The sequence below is a fragment of the Balaenoptera borealis genome, assembly GCF_965194805.1.
Source record: "Balaenoptera borealis genome assembly, chromosome: 11".
Classification (NCBI taxonomy): domain Eukaryota; kingdom Metazoa; phylum Chordata; class Mammalia; order Artiodactyla; family Balaenopteridae; genus Balaenoptera; species Balaenoptera borealis.
In genome coordinates, this window is record NC_138868.1 from 55,067,945 (window position 1) to 55,093,247 (window position 25,303).

At 36.8% G+C, this 25,303-nt stretch overlaps 1 protein-coding gene across 14 annotated transcripts in view; it reads left to right on the plus strand.

Annotated features, from left to right (window-relative positions):
- The first annotated feature begins 341 nt into the window (after nt 1-341).
- Nucleotides 342-25,303, plus strand: part of EMSY (EMSY transcriptional repressor, BRCA2 interacting) — an 81,490-nt gene continuing 56,528 nt past the window's right edge. For 5 of the 14 annotated variants that reach the window (XM_082342267.1, XM_082342270.1, XM_082342272.1 and 2 more), the window contains exons 1-8: nt 342-448; nt 2,160-2,268; nt 7,296-7,395; nt 8,892-8,966; nt 10,303-10,344; nt 13,840-14,015; nt 15,636-15,788; nt 17,736-17,995. In XM_082342267.1, coding sequence (XP_082198393.1) covers nt 2,199-2,268; nt 7,296-7,395; nt 8,892-8,966; nt 10,303-10,344; nt 13,840-14,015; nt 15,636-15,788; nt 17,736-17,995 — 876 coding nt within the window. In that variant the 5' untranslated portion in view covers nt 342-448; nt 2,160-2,198. Of the gene's footprint in view, nt 449-725; nt 814-2,159; nt 2,269-7,295; nt 7,396-8,891; nt 8,967-10,302; nt 10,345-13,839; nt 14,016-15,635; nt 15,789-17,735; nt 17,996-25,303 lie in introns of those variants that run through there. The other 9 variants (XM_082342279.1, XM_082342268.1, XM_082342275.1 and 6 more) reach the window with 6 other exon arrangements.

Sequence of the window (25,303 nt, forward strand, 5' to 3'; positions counted from 1 at the left end):
CTACGTGTGACGCCGCACGTAGCGGAGAGCGCAGCCCATTGGCTGGGAGACGGCATGCGGAGGCGAGGCGCGCGAAGCCGGAGAGGAGGGTGTGGAGGACAAGCCAAGGAAACTACAATCCCAGCCTTCCTTGCGCGTGCACACCAAGAGCGAAAGAGGAGGGAGTTTGGGTTCGGACCACAACTCCCAGCACTCCTCGCGATGTCGCTCCTTTCCTTTCAAAACGTGCAGAAAAAGAGGGACAGAAGAATGGAGGCCTTCTGGTGTCCGTTCTCCGAAAGGCGGGAAAGGCGAACTACACCTCCCGACTGGCAGCGCGCGGCTGCGCCTGCGCCCTGATACCTGTCGCCATCTTGCCCCTTCTGAGGCACAGCAAACAAACCCAATTCCTGGTGTCCCCTAGTCTTGGCGGAGGAGCCTTTTAGATGAGCCCAGAAAGGCCGGGCAGGTGGGTGACTCTTAGACAGGGTTCTGGGAAGAACTGGCAGGATAGCCAGTCTGGAAGAGCGCCGGGCCAAGCATTCGGAGCCCGGCTTGGGGCGCCCAACCCCATCCTCCGTTGTCTCCTAACGGGATCGTGGGGCTCCCGAGGTGGGCTGAGGGGGACTCTGGCAGGCCTGGTGCTGGGATTGCTGGAGTCCAGCTCTGGGGGCCTCCCGGTGAGTCTTGGTCGTCTGCCTGGCTGTCCGAGCGTCTACTCTTTCTCTCCGTTGTCCTCTCCGCTGAGGAGGGAGTGAGGCGCTGATGCCTGCCGGGGCCCCTGACTCCGGCTACCGGTCCTGAGAGGGCTTGGGTCGCGAGCTTGACATTGGGGTGAGCGCTGAGCGGCACCGGTGAGGAGGGTGGGCGGGTTGCTCTTGTTGTGGTGCTGCGAGAGAGTGCGTGTTTGGGGAGGGGGCGGGGCGGGCTTGCCTCCTTGACACTTGAGTGGGGGAAGGATTAGACAGGATTCCGGTTCTCGGAGCGGGCTCCGGCAACCTCTACCCAGGTTTCCAGTGCGATGCGGCCCCGCAATGGGGTCCGCTGGCGGGGACGCGTCGGGATGCTGTGACGTGGTGGTTGATTCCGGCGGTCGCCGGCCGCCTCCAAGATCCTGTCGGGAGGCGGGGACTGGCTTATGGAGGGAGCTGATTCCTTTGGCTCTGCCCCTTCTTCTTCCTCCCCACCCCTTTTCTTTATGTCATTCTGCCGGCTGGGGCGCGCACTCCAGTTCTCCTTGCTCTGGGTTGGTTCTTAGATGAGAGGACTATGGGAAGTAGGGGGAGGGGGTTCAACTTAAGGCGTGGAGTTGCAGTTAGCAGCCCCAGCTCTTGGAACGGGAGATAGCAGTTATTACGGGTCGATGCCTGACTCCTAGACGAGACACTGAGCTCGCTCATTCATACATTCACTCACTCGCTCATTCATTCATATTACTTGCTCATCTCAGTCATTCATCTGTTTATTTAACAGATATTTACAGCAGATCTGCTGTGTGCTAAGCAGGTATAGTGCAAGGGCCCAGCGCTGTTATCTTTTTCTCTAGACCAGGGAATTCCCAGTACCAAGTTCCTGACATCTAAACTTTTGGTTAATGTTTTTTTGAGGACTGCTGGGTGTAAATTCATGTTTCATTGTTAAGACTCGAGGAGAACGTACTATATTAAGTTCCATTAACCCACTTAACATCCTAGGAACTTTACGTATTTTATTTCATGTAGCTCATAGTGAGAAAGCCGGCAGAAGTCAAGTGACTTGCCCAAGGTTACACAGGTAGTGGCACCTATTTATGAAATAATGTGTCGGCCACTAGGATAAGAACGTCACATACACTGTTATTTAATCCTCATAACAAACTGAGTGATAAAATCTCTGTTTCACAGATGTGTAAAATTTATGTTCCTATAGGCCAATTTACCCAGGATCACACAGCCAGTAAGTTGAAAGATTGAATTAGAACCTATATGTGTCCAACGCCTATGCTCTTTCCACTATGATAGGCTGGAATAGTAAGCTCGCACATGGTTAAATTCTTCATTTGTCAGAAGTTGGAAAGCATGGAGGTGAAATAGGGTTGTGAGATACTCTTACTGGTTTTGCTTCTTAGCGTGTGGATCTCCACGTGAGTGGGCTTTTGAATGTACTTTCGTAATTTGAGTTTTTGGTTTTTGTTTTGGTAGGGAAGACAAGCTCTTTGGGGCTACCAAAAAGAAGCAGCAATGCCTGTTGTGTGGCCAACACTTTTGGATCTCAGCAGGGATGAATGCAAAAGGATTCTTCGAAAATTGGGTATGATTTTCATTTTTGATGTTTCATGCCTCCCTATGATCCTTTTCCCTTTCTGTTTGGGTCATGGCTGTTTGCATGGATATCATATTTCATGATGGTTAGAAATTCTTTAGAGGTATAGTTCTTGTCTTACTCTGTTATTTCCCTCGTGCTTTATATAGTGCTTTGTACACAGTAGATGCATGAATCATATTAATAATAATAGCAGCTAAAAGTTCTTCAGGGCTACTGGGCTATTCTGAGTCCTTTACATTCAGCATCTCATTTAATCCTCATTCAAACCAAAAAGATAGGTATGTTTCTTCTTTTGTCCCCATTTTACAGATGACAGACCTGAAGCTTAGAACCCGAAGTAATGCTGATAGTAAGTCATGGGGTCAGAATTTCAACCCAGGGAATAGGATTCCAGTCTCATGTTAACATACTTTTAACCTTCATGAATGTATGTGTGAATTACATACTGTTTCTGAATTCTAAGTTAATGTAAGCTATGCTGACTTTTCCAAATTACATTTTACTTTCAGTAATAAAACACCATTTATGCCTGTAATGAATTATTTAGTGCTTCTTTTCCTTTAGAGCAGCCTTTCTCAACTAGCATTTAGGGAGAGAATTAAGCCCTAATACTAAGTTATCCATTGTATGTAATGATGTATGTATTATCCTTGGGAAAATTGAGAAAAAAAGAGTTGCTCAAATCATTTTCTGTATTCTGTGGTTCACATGAGAATCCTTGGTTGAGAAATGCAGCCTTAGACTGTAAGGTCCAAGAAGGAACCTTTTTGTCTTATTTACCACTATAGTCTCAGGCCAGCACATAGTAGGGACTCAGTAAATGAAAAAGTAATTTGAAAAAGAACATTAGATGTTTTGGCAGTGGATAGGAATTATTTAGATATCTGTGACTTTGAAGGGGAAAGTGTGGACCTTGAATTCAGATAGACCTGGGGTCTTGGTCCTGTTACTAATGACCGACATGATCCAAGGACAAGTTGTTTAATCTCCCTAAATCTATTGACACTTTTGTAAATGAAGGACAATAATATCTGCCTCATAAGTTTATGTGGATTAAGTGTATATAAAAAGGGCCTATCACAGTGCCTGACATCTGAGTATATAGCGTTTTAAAGCAGCTGCTTTCAGACATTATTTATTTGCAGGTGAATCTTTTCTTCAAAGGAAATCTTTGTTGGGAATTCCTATGCATAAATCTGAATCATAGCTAATCTGGCCCTGCCTGCTAATAACCTTTGCCCTTTTTGTTTCCCCTTAGGCCACTATGAGGATTTCTATATTTTAAACTACTTCTTAGCATTGTATTTTAGCACCTCTAGAGAGGTTTTTTGTTTTGTTTTGGGGTGGGTTGGGTTTTTTGGGGTCAATTATTCCTTTTTTTTTTAACCTTATATCCAAACTTTTAGTACTAACTCAAGGGTGATTTTCTAGACACTTATATGCAATTGCTCTAACTTGCTAGCTACCAGTTATAAAGTTGGATTTTTATTTATTTCATAGCTGAAATAATTGCAGATCACAACTGAAGTTGATTGCATTAGAGTTTCTGGGCTTTGGGGACCTTGAATCAAGAGATTATGTTTGAATATAAAAATTGTAACCTTTAAGTCTAAATTTATCCTTAATTTTAGTCAGAGTTGTGTGGGTAATATTGCTGAAGAGCTGCTTCTATACAAAAGAAAACAGCCTTCCTAGAGGGTAACGTCATCTTCAATGGCCCTCCTTTTGGGAGGTGAGCCTTGAGAGTGATTTGCGGAAAGACTTCCTCCCCACCCTGTTGGCTCATTATCATAACAGTGAAACCTTTGAATTGCTTTCAAACACTAGCTCTAGGTCCAAAGTTTAGAGAAGGTACTGTATTTAAAAATTAGCTTAAAATATTTTAAGAATTAGCTTTAAAAAAATTCTTTTTAAAAATGTTATAAATTATTTTAACACCAGATGCTAAACATTACATTTTACTTAAATGTAGAGAAATTGGGATAGAGAATTTCTTTGACACACTGAACATACCAGTGATAGATAAATGCTTCCTTCCTTCTATCCTGCTGCTCCCCTGCCCTATTTTTTTATGACCATTCCTGAACTATAACTCTTACATGAGGCTTTATGAACTACAGTATAACTGAATGGCTGGTTTGTTTAAATGGAACGGGTTGAGGGCTTTATAAAAATAGTTTGGCAAATCTTTTGTTTTCTGTGTTTTTTCCTGTGTTATTTCGTTATACTTATGCGTCATTAGAGTTAACACTGTAATAGAATGGTACCAAATATAATACCAGAAATTCAACTGAGTTTGATATTTGTCAGAATCTTAGGATTCTCATCAAATGAAATCCACAAATGTGAATGAGGCTGGGAAGCTAGTAAAAGTTCTTTGCAATGAGTGAGTTTCTCATTGAATGAAGGGGGGAGGTATGCCTTGGATTGTGTAGCTATGAGAACTGTGTTCTGAGTTACAGTTTTGTGTGAGGTTGCCACCTCTTACTTTTGTGCATGACTTTTTAGTTGGACTTGGAATGAGACTTGAGATGTCAAGAATCTTTGTCTTTCTTTAGTTAATTTCACTTTTTTTGAAATATCGTAAAATAGTGAAATTTTGATCACCATAAATTCCACAGGCCAAAAGTAAAGTTTTTCCTCAAACCACTTCCTCTCTCTGACCTCTCCATTTCTTTTTATGGTATTGCCATTCTACTAACTATCTTGGAAACTGGAAAACCTGATTCTTTTCCTTCTGCCATTCCTTCCACACTTAATCAGTCACTGAGTTCTATCAAAAACTTTTTAGACTGGAAATGGTGGCTTTTCTTAGTCTGGCCCCAAACAGTTTTTGCATTTTTATCCTTGTTGGATTTTAATCACCTTGAGGATAAGGACTTTGTTTTGTTCATATAAAGATTCTCCATGGTACCTTGTAGTAGTAGTGTTCAATTAGTAGTTTGGTTTAAATTAGCGACTAACCAAGTACGGACATATTTTTACTTTCCCTAGTGTAAAACTCTCAAAATAGTCACTGACTATTACTGGAAGTTTAATATCTCTGTGAAACATTATATGCTCTTTTACTCTCTCTGTTCCTTTTGCACATTTGCATTTCCCCCACTGCCTGCCTAGAGCACAGTTCTCTTTCTGATTAAAGCTTATGCTTCCAGACTAGATGATGTGTTTTTCTTCTGTGCCTTCACCACTGTATTGTAAACTGTATCAGAATTGTCTGATGACTTGTTTCACTGTAGCTTTATTCTAGAGTTAACTTCTTAAGGGCAGGATTTAGCATACTATCTGGTATATATAATGGGACTCAATACTGATTTGTTGAATAAAATATTCCATAAATGGGGCATAAACATTTAGATATAGTGGTTTCTTAGTTATCCCCAGTGTCTTTCTGAACTCTACTTTAGGTCCTGATAAAAGCTGAAATATATGTTTCCTGGAACAAAGTATTTCCTTCGCTACTCCAGAGAAGCAGAGTTTGTCCTTCCAGAGAGACCACATGAAACATCTACATAATATCCAGCCTAGATTGAACATGCAAGATGTTTACACATGGGATAATTCAGTTGGACCAGACATTTCTATTTAATATGGTCAGCTCACTCTTCTATATAAAGTCTTTTCTTTTGATAGAACTGTGAATAATATGAACTGAATGAGGCTACTGTTTTATTGTTGGTGTAGTACCTTGGATGCAGGTATGCATGCCTTAATTATTTGGCTAATATTCAGTATCTGTTGTATGTAAGGCATTGGCAAATACTGGTAGCAACTTGAATTGAGTAAGAAGATAACTGTAGTCTGGACACTTATTTCCCATCATTTTGTTTTGCTCAGGTATACTTGTCTCATAGTGTTAATGGTTTGAAACAACTATTTTATTATTTCTCATGATTCTGTGGGTTACTTGTCTTGCCTGAGCTCTCTCATGTGGCTCTATTCAGCTGGTAGCTTAGCTGGTTAATTGGGCTCAGCTGAGGTGGCTGGGCCTCTCTCTCCATGTGACCTTTCATCCTGGGCTTCTTCATAGCTTGGTGATCTCAAACTTCCAAGAGAGCAAGGTCCTGTGTCCAAGGCTGTTATTTGCATCATGTATACTGATGTTCCATTGGCCAAAGCAAGTCACATGCCAAGCCCAGAGTCAGTGTGGGAGGGACTATTGGAAGGTAGTATACGAGGAAGTACACTGAGAGGCAGGCATGGTTCATTGGGAGCCATTGAGGGCTTTTGGGTTTTATATTTTAACCACTACTAGGGACTGACAGTTTCATTAAATAACAGTTGTTGCTGTGGAAAGTTAGTGAAATGAAACTGTCTGGCATTAGGGTTCAGTGTATTATGTCCTGATTGCTATAAGAGCAATTCATGTGTGCTAATCTGCCTTAGTCATTTTGCTGGTGGTTTTTATAGATGCAGAGGATCATAGAAATGGAAGGTACCTTCAAAGTGTCTTCTAGATAAAGAAACTGAGGATCAGAGATGAGAAAGGACTTGTCCAAGGTCACACAACTAGTGTCAGTGCTGGAGCCAGAATCTGGTCATTTGACTCTTGATCCAGTAGTTTTTCACTTGCACACCCTTCACAGATAGAATATAGGTCAAATTCTTAGGCAAGCCTAAGGAATTATTTCAAAGTTTGGCCAGTAAAGGTACCTATCAATAATGCTAAAAACTTCTCTTATCAGCCTTATTATATCACTTGGAACCTGTTCCCAGGTGTTGGTAGCATCTGAGTTGAATGTTCTTCAGGATGATGCGTAAGACGAAATATTTACCATTAGATTTTTCTACCTAAACTTTTTATATACATGACTTCTGTGAGGCAATAAAAAAGAAAATAAGATTACAAAAGCCACATTTTAACCTATGGTTTTAGATAAAATTTTTGAGAGGACATTAATGAAATATTCGCATATTGATTTTTAGGTTTCCTGCCCTGAAGTTTCACTCTATGTAGCCATAGTACTTAAATATTGATGGCCTATCTTGATAAAATAATTTTCTTCTTCTAGAATTGGAGGCATATGCTGGAGTTATCAGTGCACTTCGGGCACAGGGAGATCTCACCAAGGAAAAGAAAGATCTTCTTGGAGAACTCTCAAAAGTTCTTAGGTAAATTATCATAAAAGTTTGTGAGAGATGAGTCTAGAAATTTCATTTTGAGGTGTTTCAATACTTTTCACTCTTAAGCTGAAGACAGAGGTGTTCAAATTGTTGGTGTTTAGAGATCCCATCCCAGTTGTGTGCTTTGTTATGGAAAATTATGTAATTTACCATTTATTCTGTAATCTAATCAGAAAAGGTTTAAGGCAGGTTATCTTAGGTTTGGACCTCTTGGAAAAGGGAGGTATTTTTGACCTGGGTGAAGGAAAGAAGAGCTGGCAGCGACTGGATAGGAAGATCTGGAGTGGCCCAGTGGCATTTGTTAGGGGGTAGAAGGAGACACTAGGAAGTTGTTGTCTTAATTTATAGAAATGGGTGGTGATTATATAGTCATAGCCTTAGGGATAGTTTATCCCTTCAGCTTCCCATTAGAGTTAAAAAAATTCATTAAAAAATTCTGGTGAAAGGGATTCTTTGATACTTTGCCTTGACCCATTCTTAACATCTTGAGCTTTCTCAGAAAATTCAGTTCTGTTTTAACTGAAGTTTCCTTTCTATATTTAAGACCATTTTGTCCTATTCTTTTTTTAAGTGAAAATAGGGAAGAGATTTTTTTTCCTGCATTTAATTAACATTAAAATAGGGATGTTATTAAGCCAAATCGTCAGTCTTATTGCCTCCATACTTAACAATTTGTATTTTTTGTTTGTTTGTTGTATATATTGCCTCATAAATTCTGCTTTCCAGCCCCTTAAATATTTTAGTCTGTGTTATAGATTTAACTTAGCAATAAAGATTACACTTTTAAGAGTTCTATTCATTTTATTAAGTATTTATGAATGGAATGGGTATAGCCTTTTTTCAGTTGTTTAGATTTAACTTTACATGTATTTAATCAGGATCAACATAAGTACATTTTTACTATAGTGGTAACATGATACAATGTAGAAGACACACAGCTCAAGTGTTGAGTAATGAAGGAGTAATATCCTGGTGTCAAGTTTCATAGCATATAGCTACAGGAAACATTATCTTGCCACTTTCATTTCTTTATTATATTCACTAAACATAAAATTATAGACTCTTAAGCTTTAGAAAGAACTTTAGAAGACTTTCTTCCAAGTGCCAAAATCCTCTTCTCAGTAACCATGATTAGGGGTCATTCAGTGGCTGTTTACATTTAGATAACACGAACCTCTGCTAATCTTGAACATGGTCTGATATTTCTGTGTTTTGGACGTAATGACTTGATATCAAGCTGAATTTGTCTTCCTGTGATTTCTAATTTGTAACTAATTCTCTCTGCAGTTACACAGAATCAGTCTGAATCCTTTTCTATGACTTTAATTAAAGCATTTGAAAATATATATTAGGCCCCTGTCTATATCTTTTTACAAATCAATTTTGCCCCCCCCCCAAGCAAAATGTTGACTTAAACATTAATAAAAGTATAGAAAAGAGCTGCCTGCTTGGCAGAGTTCTATAATGGCTATTTTTTTTCATAGCATCTCAACAGAGCGCCACCGTGCTGAAGTTCGGAGAGCAGTAAACGATGAACGGTTAACAACAATTGCACATAAGTAAGCCATTAGTCATACCACCCCTGATTTTTCATGACATAGTATACCGTAGTTTTGAAAGTCTTCCTATTGTGTAGCATTCCTGAGTCTTTTATCTTGATAGTAATATCTCTGTACTCAGGGATCCTGACCATAGCTGTGTTAACTATTTATTCAGTTGGTTATGTTTTTGCATTTGGTTAGGCAAGCTTTAAGTACTCAGGTCAAATCCTGTTGCAATGTAATCTCTGTATAACTAAAGGCCTCCACAGTTTAGCAGATGATTCCTTTACTTGAAGCAAAGTTCAATAAGAAAGTAGTGTGCTCCCCAATTTTGACAGCCCCTTAGAGTTACTTTGTAATAGTATTTGATATGTATATTGCTTTATAAATAGGCATTATAAATTTTTTGATGACTAATATTTCATGTATTTTGAGATTCAGCAAAAAGATTGTAAAATATATGTTCTGCTTTTAAGAAATATGACTACAGTATACCTTAAATTACTTTGAAAAGCCAACAAAATAAAATTGTAAAGGATTCTTATCAAACTGTTTTCAGATCATTGTAACTATTTGATAGGTGGGGTGGAGGGTGGTGTAAGACACAGATTGAGCATTAACAGAGTATGTATGGAGACAGTGCCTCTTGAAAAATAGAAAAGAACAGAAATTATCCTTTAAATGTTAATGCAAGATGGTAGGAACATTTTATAAAATAAGGTATGTTATAGAATATTCATCTGTTTTTTATTTTTATGTTTTAATGTGAAATAAAACTAAAGGAAAAAATTCAGTACATTTCCATAATGTAATAAATAGTGCTTTTAACCCAATTGGCAGTATTGTATTGACCCCGAAGATCCATTAGCTTCATGTTGTGCTTTAATGTTACTGATTTTACTTGACTGATAAAATGGGGTGCTACCTTTTTAACTGTGTAGTTTGAAAGTTAAGCTGTTTGAATTTGGAGATTTTTCAGTGGTTGGTATGTATGCACTGTAGAAATTTGAAAATTTTCCTCTAGCATCATTAAGTATTTACTTGTTAGGCCAACATGGCTAAAACATTCACATATTGTGTTCCTTCTTTAAATTGCTCTAAACTTTTAAATTTGGATACTCTAAAAATAGTAACTGAGCCTAGATTCTAATTTGAGAACTTATAATAGGAAACTTATGTGCTAGGTAATAAAGTAGTAAATAATAGTTTGCATTCAGAGGCACTTAAAGACAAAATTACTACCTTAAAAGCATTGGAACAATATTGTGGGGCAATTAGTTGTAAGTTGATGCATCAGTTTCATACTTAAAGATAACATTTATTTAGTCTCCTTTTCCTTTTTTCCCCTTTAAAGAATGAATTTATCCTTATATTTGGGTGAAAGACCAAGTTACAGGTATGCAAATAGGTTATTATTATTTCAGGCTTTTTCTTGTATTTATTTCAAAATTGAAGCTCTCAATTATTCAGGGGCACATATTCCATTTATGAATTAACCATGCCCCTTGCTTTTACTTCTCTTCCCCTCCTCCCCTTCCTAATACTGCCCACCCTTTAGCTATTTTGCTGCTTGAAAGTACCTCTAGTCAGAGGGTGGGAAGGGAGAGGAGGTGAAAATTTTAATTACTCATTTTACCACTTGTTAGTTGTCCTGGGAGAGGTTTGATGGAAGAATTTACAAGTATTTGCCAAAGTATTTTTGGATAATAGGTCAGTTTCTTTGATCTGTTTGACCTCTCCCTTTCCCTCCTCTCTTTCTTAGCATGGATAATTGAGAGTTGGCTTCTATCTACCTGTTTCCTCTTTTTTTCTCTCCTTTCTGATTTCTTTAACACATGAATTTAATTTTTTGAAAACCGTTTACTTCAGTGTATAATTTTAAGCTACTTAGGTCTTTCCATACTCCTGTTTTAATATTTTATATTGTGGCTTTAGTTTGACCAGACGTCGTATTTACTTGTTGAGCCCAAGGGTCAATGAGTGGGGAATGGTGAGGAAGACATAGATCCCTCATTCTGTCCGTCTCCTCTGCCCTCCTTCCCTCAGAAGTAGTAACAGAACCTAGTTCTAAAGATTATCTATAGGAGGGCTTCAAACTCTGAGCTTGAAAAAAAGTAACTTGAGCCAAGGAGGAATGCATCTGAACTGACTGCATTCCCTTTCTCCTCTTCCTTCCCTCCCCCACTCAAAACAGCAGCTTAGGCCAGAAGGAATGTGGTTGAAAGGTAAAGAGAAAGCCAAGAAGACTGAGCACAAAGGAGATGGAAACAAAAGGAGTGGAGTGTCTGGGATCAAAGAAAAGCCTTGCTTGAACCATAACACGTGTTTATTATTTGGCACGAGACCATTTATTAAGTTTGGTACTCTAATTCAGTTTTGAAACATGTCAGAATATTATAGTATTAAAGCCTGGAATGTCAAGGGGCTTCACAGTTTTTAATTGAGGCCACTCTTGCCAGCATTGTATCTAAATAAAGTGGCTATCCAGAATTACTGTTCTCTTAACTCCTTCTCCATCAGCCAGACATTCATGGGATACTGTTTGAGTTTCTATGTGAGGATGAGGATTTCATGCTGGTGCGCTGCATACCAAAGGATGAGAGGGCCAAGGTAGTTCCACTAGTATCTTGTTAGACTTCTCAGAAAAGGGGCTGGAGCCAGGTTTCTACCCTCCCTTGCTATATTTAGTATAAATAGAGAGGAGTTGTTTGAAACTTAGGAATCTCAGGAAAGCCCTGGAATAAGATGTTTACAGAAACCTGTAAAATTCTATCTAGATGATTTGTGCAGCTAATGCATATTTACACCCCCATTACTAAGCAAAATAGGAATTTTGATCTAATTCTAACATGATGTTTAATTTTTCATTCACTTAAAAAAAGTTTGAGCATGTTTGCGTGAGTAGAAATTTGGAAGATTTATAGATCTTTCTAAAAGTTGCAGTTGTATGTTTTGCACTGCAAATTCTGTCTTTTCAATAGCATATATATTCATGTATTTTAAATTATTAATCTTCCATAATTTCTGCCACCATTTAAACAATGTACCAGGTAAGTGTAGACATCACTTTATTTGTATGGTAAACTCTCACCAAGCAAATTTATTAGTGATATTCTAATAAAATGATAGCAAAATAGGAGTAAGCCAAGAAAATGCTGAATAGCTTTTAGAATTTTTTCCTTTGACAATTAGCAATAGGTCTATTTCTGTCTCTCTTTCTTGTTTGTACCATTTTCTGTTTCAGAACTAGCATCAATTTGAAGATTATGTGATAACAAATTTGTGAGGGTTATTGGGGTCTTAAGAATCCCTCTTTCCCATGTCTTAGGTAGGACTATGTTATACCATGAAGGAATTTGCAGATTTTCCCACTGTAACTCAATTGAATTCATCAACTCCTAGAAATTCCTTTCTTGACTTGAGTATAAATTCTTCTCAAGTTGTAAAGTAATTTATTTGTTCCATTCAGTGAAAGTTGCTAGTGATTAGACAGCAGTGCCCACTTAGTATAAATCAAAGGCAAAAGTTAGACAAAACACATTTGAAAATTTTTATACCTTCCACTTGTGATGTGGCAGTTAATTTCAGTAGCATGATGTATGCTTGCTTGTTGAAGGAGACATTTAGTAGCTCTGTGACCATAAGCAAGTTATTTAACCTTTTGTTAATTCAGTTTTCCCATCTTAAAAATGGAGATAATAGTATTACCAATTTCATAAGATTGAAAGAATTGTATGAGTTAATGCATGTAAAATGTTTAGAACAATGCCTCACATATATTAAGTGCTAATTGATGTTAATTATCATCATTACCATCATCATCATTATTCCACTATCCACTAACAAGGGCTTTTGTGTACTCTATCTAAATTTGAAGAATCAGTGGACCTACAGAATCTTAAACTCTAGGTTGGGTTGTAGAATCTTTAGTTTTGACAAAGATGCAGAAATATTTCTGACTTAGTGAAGAGGTTGGTTGGTTGATTGGTTGATTCTGGGTGAATTTTAAACCTCGACACTAATCATTAGTCAGGAAAAATGATACCACTACCTTTTGTGGAGCCAAGCCAAGGGAAGTGAACAACTGTCTTTTCATATTTCAACCTCTGTTTGGATTCCTAGGATAAAATTTGCTCAAGAAATTGAGTAAAACTGATAATAATGTCTGCTTAGGGGTAGAGTTCAATTGCCTCAAACATTCCTTAGAGTGAAGAATGGTATAAATAAGTAAAATTAAAGTAGTGGCAGGTTTCTTGCAGTGTCCTCAGATCTAGTATACTTTTTTTAACAGGAAGGATAATAATATAACACATTGTCAGTGACACATGCAGTGATATATACAGCTCCCTTCTATCCCCCAGTACCTAGTCTCCCTCGTTTACTGCCTCAGTTTCCCTTGTTTGAAAGCCTTAGAACCTCTGGCCATGCAGGCAGTTAGGATAATTTTGCAAAAGTTCAATGAATTCCATCCTTAATTATTCAGGAAAATCTGATTTTTGAAATTATGAGTACTTTTTACCTTTTTAGCTTAATTATAACATTAAGTTCTAAAAGTTAGTAGAAATACTAGTTTTCATTAGCAATACCAGATTTAAACTAATGAAAATAATGTTGATATTTATTTAAAAGGCATGGGACAGTTTTTCATAGTTTCAATTTTGTTCATTATAAGATTCAGATTATGGAATAAAATGTGTAAAAATCTAAGTGTGTGTGAAATTCCTTGAATTCTGATTATTATTCATAATTTTGATCTTGCTTGCTTAAAATAAAGCCTCTCCTGTTCACTCAGGGCACTTTTTATAATTTAAAAAGTTATATTTGAGTGTATATATTTGCTTCATTTTTAGCAATTGAGAACTCTTGTAGCAGTGTTTTCTTTTTTGTTTAGTATGTCTGGACCTAATAGCTCTTCAGAATGGTCCATTGAAGGTCGTCGATTGGTACCCCTGATGCCTCGGCTGGTTCCCCAAACTGCCTTCACTGTAACAGCTAATGCTGTTGCCAATGCAGCTATCCAGCACAATGCATCTCTTCCAGTGCCTGCAGAAACAGGAAGCAAGGAAGGTGAGTAGAGAAATAGTTCTGTGTGTAGAAATGACTTTTCTCAGATTCTTCAAGAAAAGTTGTCTTATTTTTCATCTGTTTTTGTCCAGTGTTTAAAAGTTGTGAAACATAGTGAGCAACTCTTGTTCTGAAACGAGAAACTGCCAAGTTTTTAGTCTCAACCAAAATTAAATATCCCTTTTGTTCAAAGTGTGAATTATATTAATCACAAAATTGCAAAAAGCCTTCTTGGAATGAATTTTTGATATGAGCGTGTCTTGTTAGAAGTGGATAAAAGGCCTTAACAGGTGACATGGAAAATTAATAAGATGATAGAAGTCATTTATCTGCTGAAGAAAGATGCTCAACTGATACTTTAGAAAATAAAGCTCTGTTTTTGTCTTCTGGAATCAGTGGTATACGCTGCTTCTCTGTTCCAGTCAATGTGCTGAATCTGTTAGGGGTTACGTGGCCGATGGGGATGGCTTTCTTATTGTTATTTAATCTAATAATTGATACATGCTTTAAAAATCCTTGGAGTTTCCTGAGGTCACCAAGAGTAATATTAAATTTGAGAGCGCATGTTTGGGTTGACTTCGGTAGCTTAGTTTGGTGTTACATGAAAATGACCCTGAAAATAATGCAGTTGTCAGATTGCTTTGCAGAATTGTCTTTTCTTGACTAGCAATGGGTTGTGGAGCAGAATGAGACATTCCTTTCATACATGCCAGACTCTGTTTTACATGGAAGGAAGCTATATTTAGGGAGAGACAGTTATCAGTGTGCAAACTTGGCCTCCATTGAGTTCCTGTTTTCTTTGTTGCAGGAGAGCTATCTTTCTTCTCTTCCCACTTTTATCTTTTCTATTTACCACCTCTCTGGTTCACTGGAAAGAATATAGAATTTTCAATAGTCTAATCTATGTTTGAATCCTAGTTTGCCATTTCTTTGCTTTGTGACCTCCAGCAAGTCTTTTTAGCTTCTGTGAGCCTTGGGTTCCTCATCTTTAAAATGAGGATATGGTGTTGTGAGAATTAGTGATAATATATGGAAAGGATTTAGCATAATGTATGGTACTCAGTAAACAGTGCCTATGAGCTATTCCTGCTTGTTGTTGTTGTTATTCAAGAAACTGAAATATGATGTTGTCATTACCTTAGTTATTATTGCACTGCTTAGATGGCAAGTGACTAGTGAGTTGTTTATGATAAAAGAAACTTACCTTGTTTCTCTCCGGGAGCCAAGTTGGAAATTGCTATGGTTAGGGAAAAATTATCCATCACTCCATCACTGATACTGCTATTAGTATTAAAAAAAAATACAAGTATATGCTTTTTGTCCAACTCCTGCCATGAAGGAAAAATGATTTTCATTTTTCTCAGTTTTAAACTTGGTTTCTTTGTAACTGTGCTCTTCTCCATTGTCAGTGTCACCTGTAGACAGCTGCTAAATACTTGGGGAAAACCTAGTTAAGTGATGATTTTCAGGAAAGCTTATTAATACATTTTAACCTAGTACTGCCATTTATCTTCTGATTATATAAAAATGTTAAAATTGACCTGCAGAAAAAAAAATAATTTTACTGTATGCATGGACAGTTTTGGTGAAAGTTAACAGCAGACTTTTTTATCGTTCCTTCAGTAGTGGTTTGCTATTCCTACACAAGTACCACGTCAACCCCAACCTCTACCCCTGTTCCAAGTGGCAGCATAGCAACGGTTAAGTCTCCAAGACCTGCCAGCCCTGCCTCCAATGTAGTTGTCTTGCCAAGTGGAAGTACTGTTTATGTCAAAAGTAAGTGATACTCTCAGTGTTATCAGGGCCATCTTGACTAAAAGCTGCAGCATAGGCTCTGATTAGATCTGCCTTCCTGATTTAATTCATTGGTCCACTGGCTATTAGCAGTGGTTAGTTTTTGAAGGTTGTAAAGAATTCCTTTCTTTACATGTGACTAGGTATATATTGCTTTTTAATCAGTTCTGGGGGTTGAGAAATTACTTTTTTTTTGTTTTCTGTGGGGAATCTGCCTTGAACAGTGCTATACTCTAAGATTCACTTGTTTTGATTTTCATGGAATAGAAATGTGAATAGAAACGAAAGGAATGTGCTTATGTCATTTATTTAGTGTTTACTCCTATAATGTAATCTTTGTAGTGTTTTAAAATATTATTTATGTACCATATCATTCAACTGTTAAATTCAGTGAAGCATTCTAGAGAGTCCTTTCATATTTCTAGTTGACTGTAATTTTTTGAAGTTTATTTGCAGTTTTTAACCCCTTTGATTCTACGCTGTGAAGCAGTTTAATGTCCAGTTCATTTTTTGTTTTTAATGTCTGTTATGTCGGTATTGATTTGCTTTTGGTATTGACTGGAGATCATTAATATTTGACTTTCATTTTTCTCAGTATAGTTATAAACTTGATTTCTTTGTAGCTTTTAGAGGTGGACTTAGCTGTTTTAGACAAATAATTTTAGGTCATTGTCAGTCTTGTTTAGGGTTTAAAAATTGAGGGTATAAGGAGTTATGTTTTATTACCAATTCCATGAGTCATGCTGTATGCTTTTTTAAATGTCTGCTTTAAATTTTCTATGTATACTGCAAGGTTTTATGTTTCTCACTTGATTTTTTTAAAAAGTACAGAAACAGTTGAGGCTTTAGTGCATTAAGAAAAAACTAAGAATCTGGGAGTATTAAGTTTATATCAGATTTCTGTGGATTTAGCCAAGATGATCTTTTAAAATAACCGTAGAGGTCTATTTTTTAATTGTTTTTTTAAACGTTGAAAGTGAATCCCAAACATGAAGAAACCATTTCACACAATATATAGTTTGAAGTAACAGGAAGTTTATTGTTTCATTCTCAGAAGTCACACAGGCAACATTAGTTTGAGATATAATCATTCATTCACCTAACTTCATATGTGCAAGACACTATACCAGGGAAAGAAACCGATAAGACTTAGTCGTTGTCCTTTGGGAGCCCCTTAATAACAGGAGATGTGCAGACTGACAGCCACATTACCATGGGGTAAGTGATACAGAAGAGAATGTACAAAGTGCTTTCTAAGCTCAGACGAGACATGAATTCACTTTGCTTAGAGGAGTAAGGGAAAGCTTCACCAAGGAGATGGCTTGCAGGATGATGATTGCTGGATGATGAAGAGGTCATTGAATGTATGTGGTGTTCCCCAAAGAACAATAGTATATAGAGACTCCAGATGGACAGAATATGTGATAAGGTGGCTTTGGGGAATGGTGAGCAGTTCACTGTGCCAGGATTAAAAGGTGGGTGGAATAGGGTATTGTGTTCTTAGAAAGATATGAGACCTTGAATGATAAAGTAATGATTTTTGTGCCTCATCTTGTAGAGAGATAAAAACTACTAAAGGATTTGAGGCAGGGCATTGGCTTTATTAGATGTGTGAGATTTTTATAGCTGGTAGTAGCATGAAGGGTAGAATGGAAGTGGAGAGATTAGAAGCATGTACACCTTTTAGGAGGTTGTCGCTAAAATACAGGCAGGCGATAAGAAGGCCTGACATGGCCATAGGGTTAAAGAAAAAAGGGAAGCCATTCAGAGACAGCTTCCCTGAGGGAGGATTGATAGAACTTACTGTCTGATTGGGCATGAGGCAAAGGGAGAGGTCAAGGATGACTGATAACGCAATGATTTAAAAATAAAGTATAAAATACAAGGTTATATTGCTATAAATGTAGCAATATTGTCACTGCCTTACAGGTGTTAGCTGTTCAGATGAAGATGAAAAACCCAGAAAACGAAGGCGAACAAACTCTTCTAGCTCCTCCCCCGTTGTCCTAAAGGAAGTTCCAAAGGCTGTTGTTCCGGTCTCAAAGACGATCACTGTACCTGTGAGTGGCAGTCCTAAGATGAGCAACATCATGCAGAGCATTGCCAACTCCTTACCACCCCACATGTCTCCTGTGAAAATAACCTTCACCAAACCATCAACACAGACAACAAACACAACAACACAGAAGGTACGTGGTGGAGGGAGTCTGTCTGCCAATTGCTGTTTTTATCTCTTTCAGTCAATATTATTCAGATTTAACAAACATGCACTGAGTGCTTACTATGTGCTTGGCATTATGGTGGGAATGTTCACATCTCTTTCTTTAATTCTGCACATAAAGCTTTGGGTTAGGTATTATTATTTCACTTTTTGTATATATTTTTGTATATGAGGCTCAGAGATGCCAAATGACTTGCCTAATATGACACAGCTAGCAGATCTTCTAAGACTTTCATTATATTTTACTATTGTGATTCCATTTGGGAAAAAAATTAAAATATAAAGGATTCTTTCAGCCTGTATTTGGATAACTTTACCTTTAGGAACTTAGTTCTTATATTGCCAGAGTAATGAAGTTGTCAGAGTTAGGTGTTTCATAGACAAAAGGAAGGATATGATTAAGTGAATAATTGTTATCATCTTTTTTAATTCTTAAATGCTATCATTAATTCACTTCTAAACTCTTCTCTCAGTATGTTCAAATCATCAGTATTCTGTCAATTTTGTTATTAGAACCCTCTACTTGCCACACTGATCTGGATGCTGATGGTACCCTAGGCTTGTTACATACCTCTGTGTCTGAGATCTACCTTCACTATCATTCTGATCTTCTTCTTTCTTCGTTTATTTACTGATTTGCTGGAGCATATCCTCCAGTAGCTTCTTGGTATATAGGTGGGATGGAAAGTAAAGTTTTTGAGACCTTGCATGGTAGACTGAAAATTTCTTAATTCTACCCTCCTACTGTCTTGATGTAAGTTTAACTAGTTAAGTATTCTAGGTGGGAGGTCATTTTCCTTGAGAATTTTGAGGATATTGCTTCATGGGCTGTTGGCTTCCAGTATTGCCTTTGAGAAGCCCAGTAATGCCATTCTAATTCCAGATCCTCTTTTTCTCTTGGAAAAAGTCAGAGTTCTGAAACTTCCAGGTAATTTTCCTTGGTGTGGGTCTTTATTTTATCCATTGGGTTACACACTCTGTGGCCCCTGTTATTCTAGACACTCATATCCTTCCATTCTGGGAAATTTCTTGAATTATTTCTTTGATTTTTCTCTGTCCTCGCTTTTTGGATCACCTGTTATTCTGGATGTTGAATGCCTAGATTGATCCTTTAATTTTTCAGTCTTTCTCACCACCAGTTTCCATTTGTTTGCTTTTTCTACTGTAGTATAGTAGTTAAAAGCCTGGATTTTAGAACTAGACTTCCTGAATTTGAATCCCATTTTATGCTACTTACTAGCTATGTGACTTTGGGAAAACTAAACTCTAGACCTAAGTTTTTCTCTTGTAAAATAGGGAAAATAATATATCTATTTTATAGGGTTTTGGGGTGTAAATAAATCAGATAATAAATACAAACCAGTAGAACAGAGCCTAGCACATAGTAAATGCTCTGTAAGTATTATTTTCTTTATCTTTTAACTTTATCCTTCATTACTTCTCTGGAATTTTTCATTTTTGCTATCCTATTTTAAATTTCTAGTAACTCTGTCTGGTTTTCTGAAAGTTTCTTTCTTTATTTTTCTTTTAAATAGCATCCTGCTCTTTCATAGTCACTATGTTCTCTTTTCTGATGATATTCATGATAATTTTTTTTGATGTTTTCTCTCTTACCTGTAAATTTCTTTTATCTATTCATTTTGATCTCTTCCATTTCAGTTTCCTTAAATGCTGGCTGTGGAAACGGACACTAAAAGCTGACAGAAGTCTCTGTGTGTAGGGTGGGACATGCTGGCTGGTGACTTTCATTGTAGGTTGACCTAGCTGGGCTGTTTTGTTGATGAACACCCACTACCCCTTTACCTCACCAGTTGTCATTCATTAGGGCTTTTATATGGACTGGACAGTTTCCTCAGAGAAGAATCTTCCAGTCTTTTGCCTGCAGTAGTAAGCCTGTCTGCTAATATTTTGGGAGTAAAGGGAGGGAGTGGGCTGGATAGTCTCATCATTCAGTATATAGACTTTACCTAACCTCTCTGTTTTCAGCATAGCACCTACCTGCCTCAGCCTGGTATCATCAAATTCCCTTGGATTCAATCTCTCCCTCACGAGAATAAGTTTCAAGTCTTCCTTGAGGATAAGGGAGGATAGCTGGGGATCTTAATGCTGCTTAAACAGATTTTCAACTAATTTACATCTCTTTAGTCCCACTTTTATCCCCACTTCAGAAGTATCTGGTGTTCTCAAATTACTGAGTCTTTCTGCGGTTCTCTGAAAGCTGTCTTGTTTTTTCTTCTGTTTGCTGTCTTAGGTTTCCACTTTCTTGAGTAGGGTTGATCAGTTACTACTTGTCTGTTTGTTTTCCACTTTCCAGAAGTTGATAACTATTGTCTCCTTTCCATTTTGACCTTATGGGTTTATGTGCCTCTTCTAAAAAATCCCTTCATACTGTTTTAGAGGGATTTTGGGGAAGGAGTAGAGGTGAATTCTTGTTTTCAATAGACGGTCTTTCTTACTTTTAAGTCTTCAGGTCCATGATAATTTTCATTTAAAGAACCTCCTTGAGTTTCTTGGAAATATGTCATTATATAATATATAAAAAATTATAATTTTCTAAACAAACTAGAAATGACAGTGAGTTGATCTGTGTAATGTAATTCTAGCTTCAGTCTTAGGATGAGGCATTATAGTTTAGTGTTAAATAAGAATTTTTGTAGTCAAAGAGGCCTGGGTTAGAACCCCAGGTCTTCCACTTCCAGTATGACCTGAGATAAATTAGTCTTTCTAAACCTGTTTTCTAAACCTTTACCCATCTGTGAGATGAGAATAATGCCAATTTTATAAGGCTACCGTGAGGATTAAATGGGATTGGGTATTTTAAAGTACAGCATAATGTATGTACTCAGAAAATGTTAGGTCCCTTCCCTTGCAGGTATTTTATGGAAAGCAGTGTTACCTAACATTATTAACTTTCCAGTCTTCTTTGGTAGACCTATATAAAAATATTTTAATAGGAGGGGTAAACCTATAAGTGAAGTCAGTGAACTTTAAAAAAAAAAATTAATTGCAGTGTTGAGAATGCGCTGTTCCAAATAATGAATTTATCAGTTCACTGAAGCTTACCCCTTAATATATAGAAATTGACTATTTTTGGTGATTTCTTAAATGTTACACTGAACATAATTTTTGTATTTAATGACTCCAGGGTAATCTTTCTGAATATCAATTTTTATATATTATTATAATATTGCTTTCTGGGCAAGCTGTATATTAGGTGTCTTCAGCCTGCTCTACTCTAAGAATTTTTAAATCTACTTTTGTAATTTTTTACTACCTTCTTTGCTGGATCTATTTTATCAGTAATTCTTCTCTCTTCTCCCCCTTCTCATCTGCTCTTTTAATTTGATATTTGAGAAATATTGTAGCAAAGTTATAGCTAAAAGAGCACCCATCTCAAATCCATGTCCTTTTATTTCCTTATTCTGTTTTGCTTATAACTAGTTGACATTATATTTATTTATTTCCTATTTCTCCCATAGAGTATAAGTTACTGAAGGTAGAGACTTTGTCTTATTCATCCCTATTCCATAGTGTTTAGAACAGTGCCTGACATGCAATAGGTGTTGACTAATATTTGTTGAATGAATGAATGAATAAATGAATAAGTATATCTGGTTCCAGTACTGGCTCTCCACCTCTCTTGAGCTTCAGCTTCCTTATAAGACAAAGATAATAATAGTGCTTACTAGATAATTAAATGAGATGATTCATGGAAAGTGCTTAACATAGTGCATATGATGAGTGTTCAGTAAATGTCACCTAACAGTATTAACTTTCCAATCTTCTTAGTAGACCTATATAAAAATACTTGTAGTAGATGGGGGCTCACCTGTAAGTGAAATTGGTGAACTTTTTTTTTTTGATTCACTGACGCTACCATATTTTAATTTTTTCTTTTCTTCTGAATTGTCAATTGAGAGTGGATAGTTGAGATTGTCAGACTTGTAATGCTCATAAGAGGACATATTTATCTCCAAAGTCATACATCAGTCATACTATGAGATTCCAGGCTCAGAACCTTAGATTTGTCCTACTATGTTTAAAAAATAAACATTTAAAACAAATTAAGTTAAAAATAAGACTCATTCATTCCACAAATATTTGCTAAGTATCTATTATGTTCTAGATGTAAAACTGTACTCTTACTTCATGTGTACTCAGTGCCATTACTTTTGTTATTTCTTGGACAAGCTGAGTGTGGGTAGGACTAATAGATATTCTTTGGGATTTTTCGTATGTTTTTTGTTTTCCTTTTTCTGGATAATTGGATTTTTTTTTGAAATCTCTGTAAGGCTGTTGCCATTATTGCATTCACCTTGGATTTCTCACAAATCATATGGAAGTCAACTTAGGACATTACTTTAGTTAAAGTTACTTTTACATTAAGTATAATTATTTATGAATTTGTGGACTTGATTCAAATTCAAATAGGTCATATATTTTCAGGGTAGACAAATTTCCACCTGTGTTAATGTGGTGCCTTCATTTTGAGTATAACGTTGGTACAACACTTATATAAACAAAGCAACAGAATATAGCTTTATGCTTTCACATGCTTGATTGATATTTTTCATTTTATCCTTAGGGTGCAAGTCCCAGCACTCTTAAGGAGTTTTTGTGAGTGCTAGAAGGTCAGTAATTTGAATTATGGCCTGAATAAACACTGTTTGGTTCACTTGGTTTCAAAATCCCTTTGTTTCCCTTGTTGTAACATGTAACTAAAGTGCAAGTAAATTTTCTTCAAGGTGGATCTCTAATTTTGGATAACCCCTTTTCAGATCAGAAATTAGCTTGTAGACTGAAATCTCAAAATATGTTTTATCATTTGTACCTGTAACCTAAAACATGCTCTAAAAGACTCTAGATTTATTTTGCTGAAGTTATTGTCTTAATGTTAGAAGTCTACATGCATACTCTAGTTCTAAAATTGCAAATGTTTGACCCAAGTGTGAATGCTTCCCCTTCCCTACCCATGACAGAGATTGTTTATTAACTGTGGCATACTTTCCTGCCAAGCCTTGGTGAATCCTCATCTGTGTCACAGAGTCCTTATAAAAACTGTACTCTAGGAAGGCACTACTATTAGTTCAGAATTGGCAAATATGAAACCTAATTGCTATTACTACTCTTAATTGGCTTGGCTGTGCTAGTAACTGTGAGCTCTTTGGATTCTCAAGGGTATCAGTATTTGGGAAAAAGATATAAAATTTTTTAATGAAACAAAAATAGAGTACATTAAAATAAATTTCCAGTTTGATTTGATCTATAACACCTTTACTGATATCCTTCTAACATTTATTAAGTAGTAATAACAAGATACTAATAAGTACCATTTGTGAACTGCCAAATATTGACCACCTGCTATGTGCCTAGCACTATGTTAGATGCTTCACATCATTATCTCATTTAATCCTTATAATGATTTGCAAGGTAGGTATTATTATCCCTATTTTATAGATGAAAATTGGAACCCAGAGATTTTAACATGTCCAGGGCCCTGCCATTTGTTAGTGGCAGAGGCAGGATTCAGCTCAGGTTCATTTAACTCTTAACTTCTGGTCTTTTTGCCATATTAGTCTACTTCTCGGTTTATATGATGGCTGATGGTTGTGTTTGTAATAGCGCTATATATGTGTTTACTGATTGAGTCTATGTAGAAGTATGCTTGTCAACTCTATAGAGGTGTTTGCTGGTCAAGACTTGTATGTCTCTCTTGACTCCTCAGATAATCAACAAACTCCTTAAAGTTATGGACACATACTTAGAATTCTCTAACACTGAAATATATAATAATAATGATATAATCAAAGCTTCTTTGAGATGTCAGTACTGAGTACAGACATACTCAGTAAGTTTGACTGACTGATTTAATTTCAGAACTTCTTTAGGACTGATACAAAAATGAAAAAGAATTTCTCCCTTAAATTCTTTGGATTCTTCAAAACAATTTTCTCTCCTAGGTAGGTAAAAGTAATTTTGGTGAAAGAGGAAAAAGACACTCTGTGTTTGGGGTATCATTAAACTACCATTATACTTGCCCAGAATAAAACTGATATTACAGATTTATAAGTAATTTTTGTGTTCTCAGCTGTAAAATGGGGATAATAATAGTATCTCTGTCATAGGATTGTTGGGAGATTTAAATAGGCCAATGTGTATTAGCTCTAGGAGCTAATCTTCTTTCCGTTCTTTTCCTCAACCCTGCCATTTCCATACATCAAGTCCTGTTGACTCTACCTCTTAAAATAATCTGAATCTGATCACTTCTCTTTATTTTGACTACTAACACCCCAGTCCAAGCAGCCTCTACCGTTTCTTGCCTAGTGAACTGCAGTGGCTTCTTTACTAGTTTCACTGCTTCTACTCTTACCTCTTACCACATAGCAGCTAGAATGATCTTTTAAAATATAAATCAAGTTTTGTTGTTTCTTTACTTAAAATCCTCTCATGGCTTCCCATTATACTTAGTGTAAAACTTAGATTCTTTACTCTGGTTTACAAATTTGATCTGGACTCTGCTGACTTTTGCAACCCCTCCTTACCCTATATGCTTTTGCTACACTGGTTCTCTTTTCTGTTTTTAAATACAGCAAGCTAATTCCTACCTTAGGTCCTTTGCTCCATCCTGTTCTCTCTGTCTGAAATGCTTTGTCCCGTATCATCTACATTTTTCTAGTCATACTGGCTAACCTTGAAGTCTCTTTCCTGCCGCTTTTTTCCTCCATTCTGTGTATCTATGAGCAAATCCTGTTGGTTTTACCTTTAAATATATTCAGAATCTGTTCACTTTTCATCAGTTCTACCACAAACATTTTGGTCATTGCAAGAGCCTCCTAATTTGTCTGCCTGTTTCTACTGTCTCTGCCCTGCTGTACTTTTCACCTAGCAGTTCGAGTAATGCTTTTTAAAAAGTACTTTATTTTTTAGAACAGTTTTGGATTTATAGGAAGATTGAAAAGATAGTACAGAGAGTTCTCATATACCCTGTATTCAGTGTCCCCTATTCTTAACAATTTATATTAGTATGGTACATTTGTTACAATTAATGAGCCAATACTGATGCATTAATATTAACTAAAGTCCATGGTTTATTCAGATTTGTTTAGTTTCTACCTATTGTCTTTCTCTGTTCCAGGATACCACATTATATTTTCTCGTCATGTCTCCTTAGGCTCCTCTTGGCTGTGAAAGTTTCTCAAACTTCCTTGTGTTTGATGACCTTGACAGTTTTGAGGATTACTAGTCAAGTATTTTGTAGGATGCCCCACTACTGCAA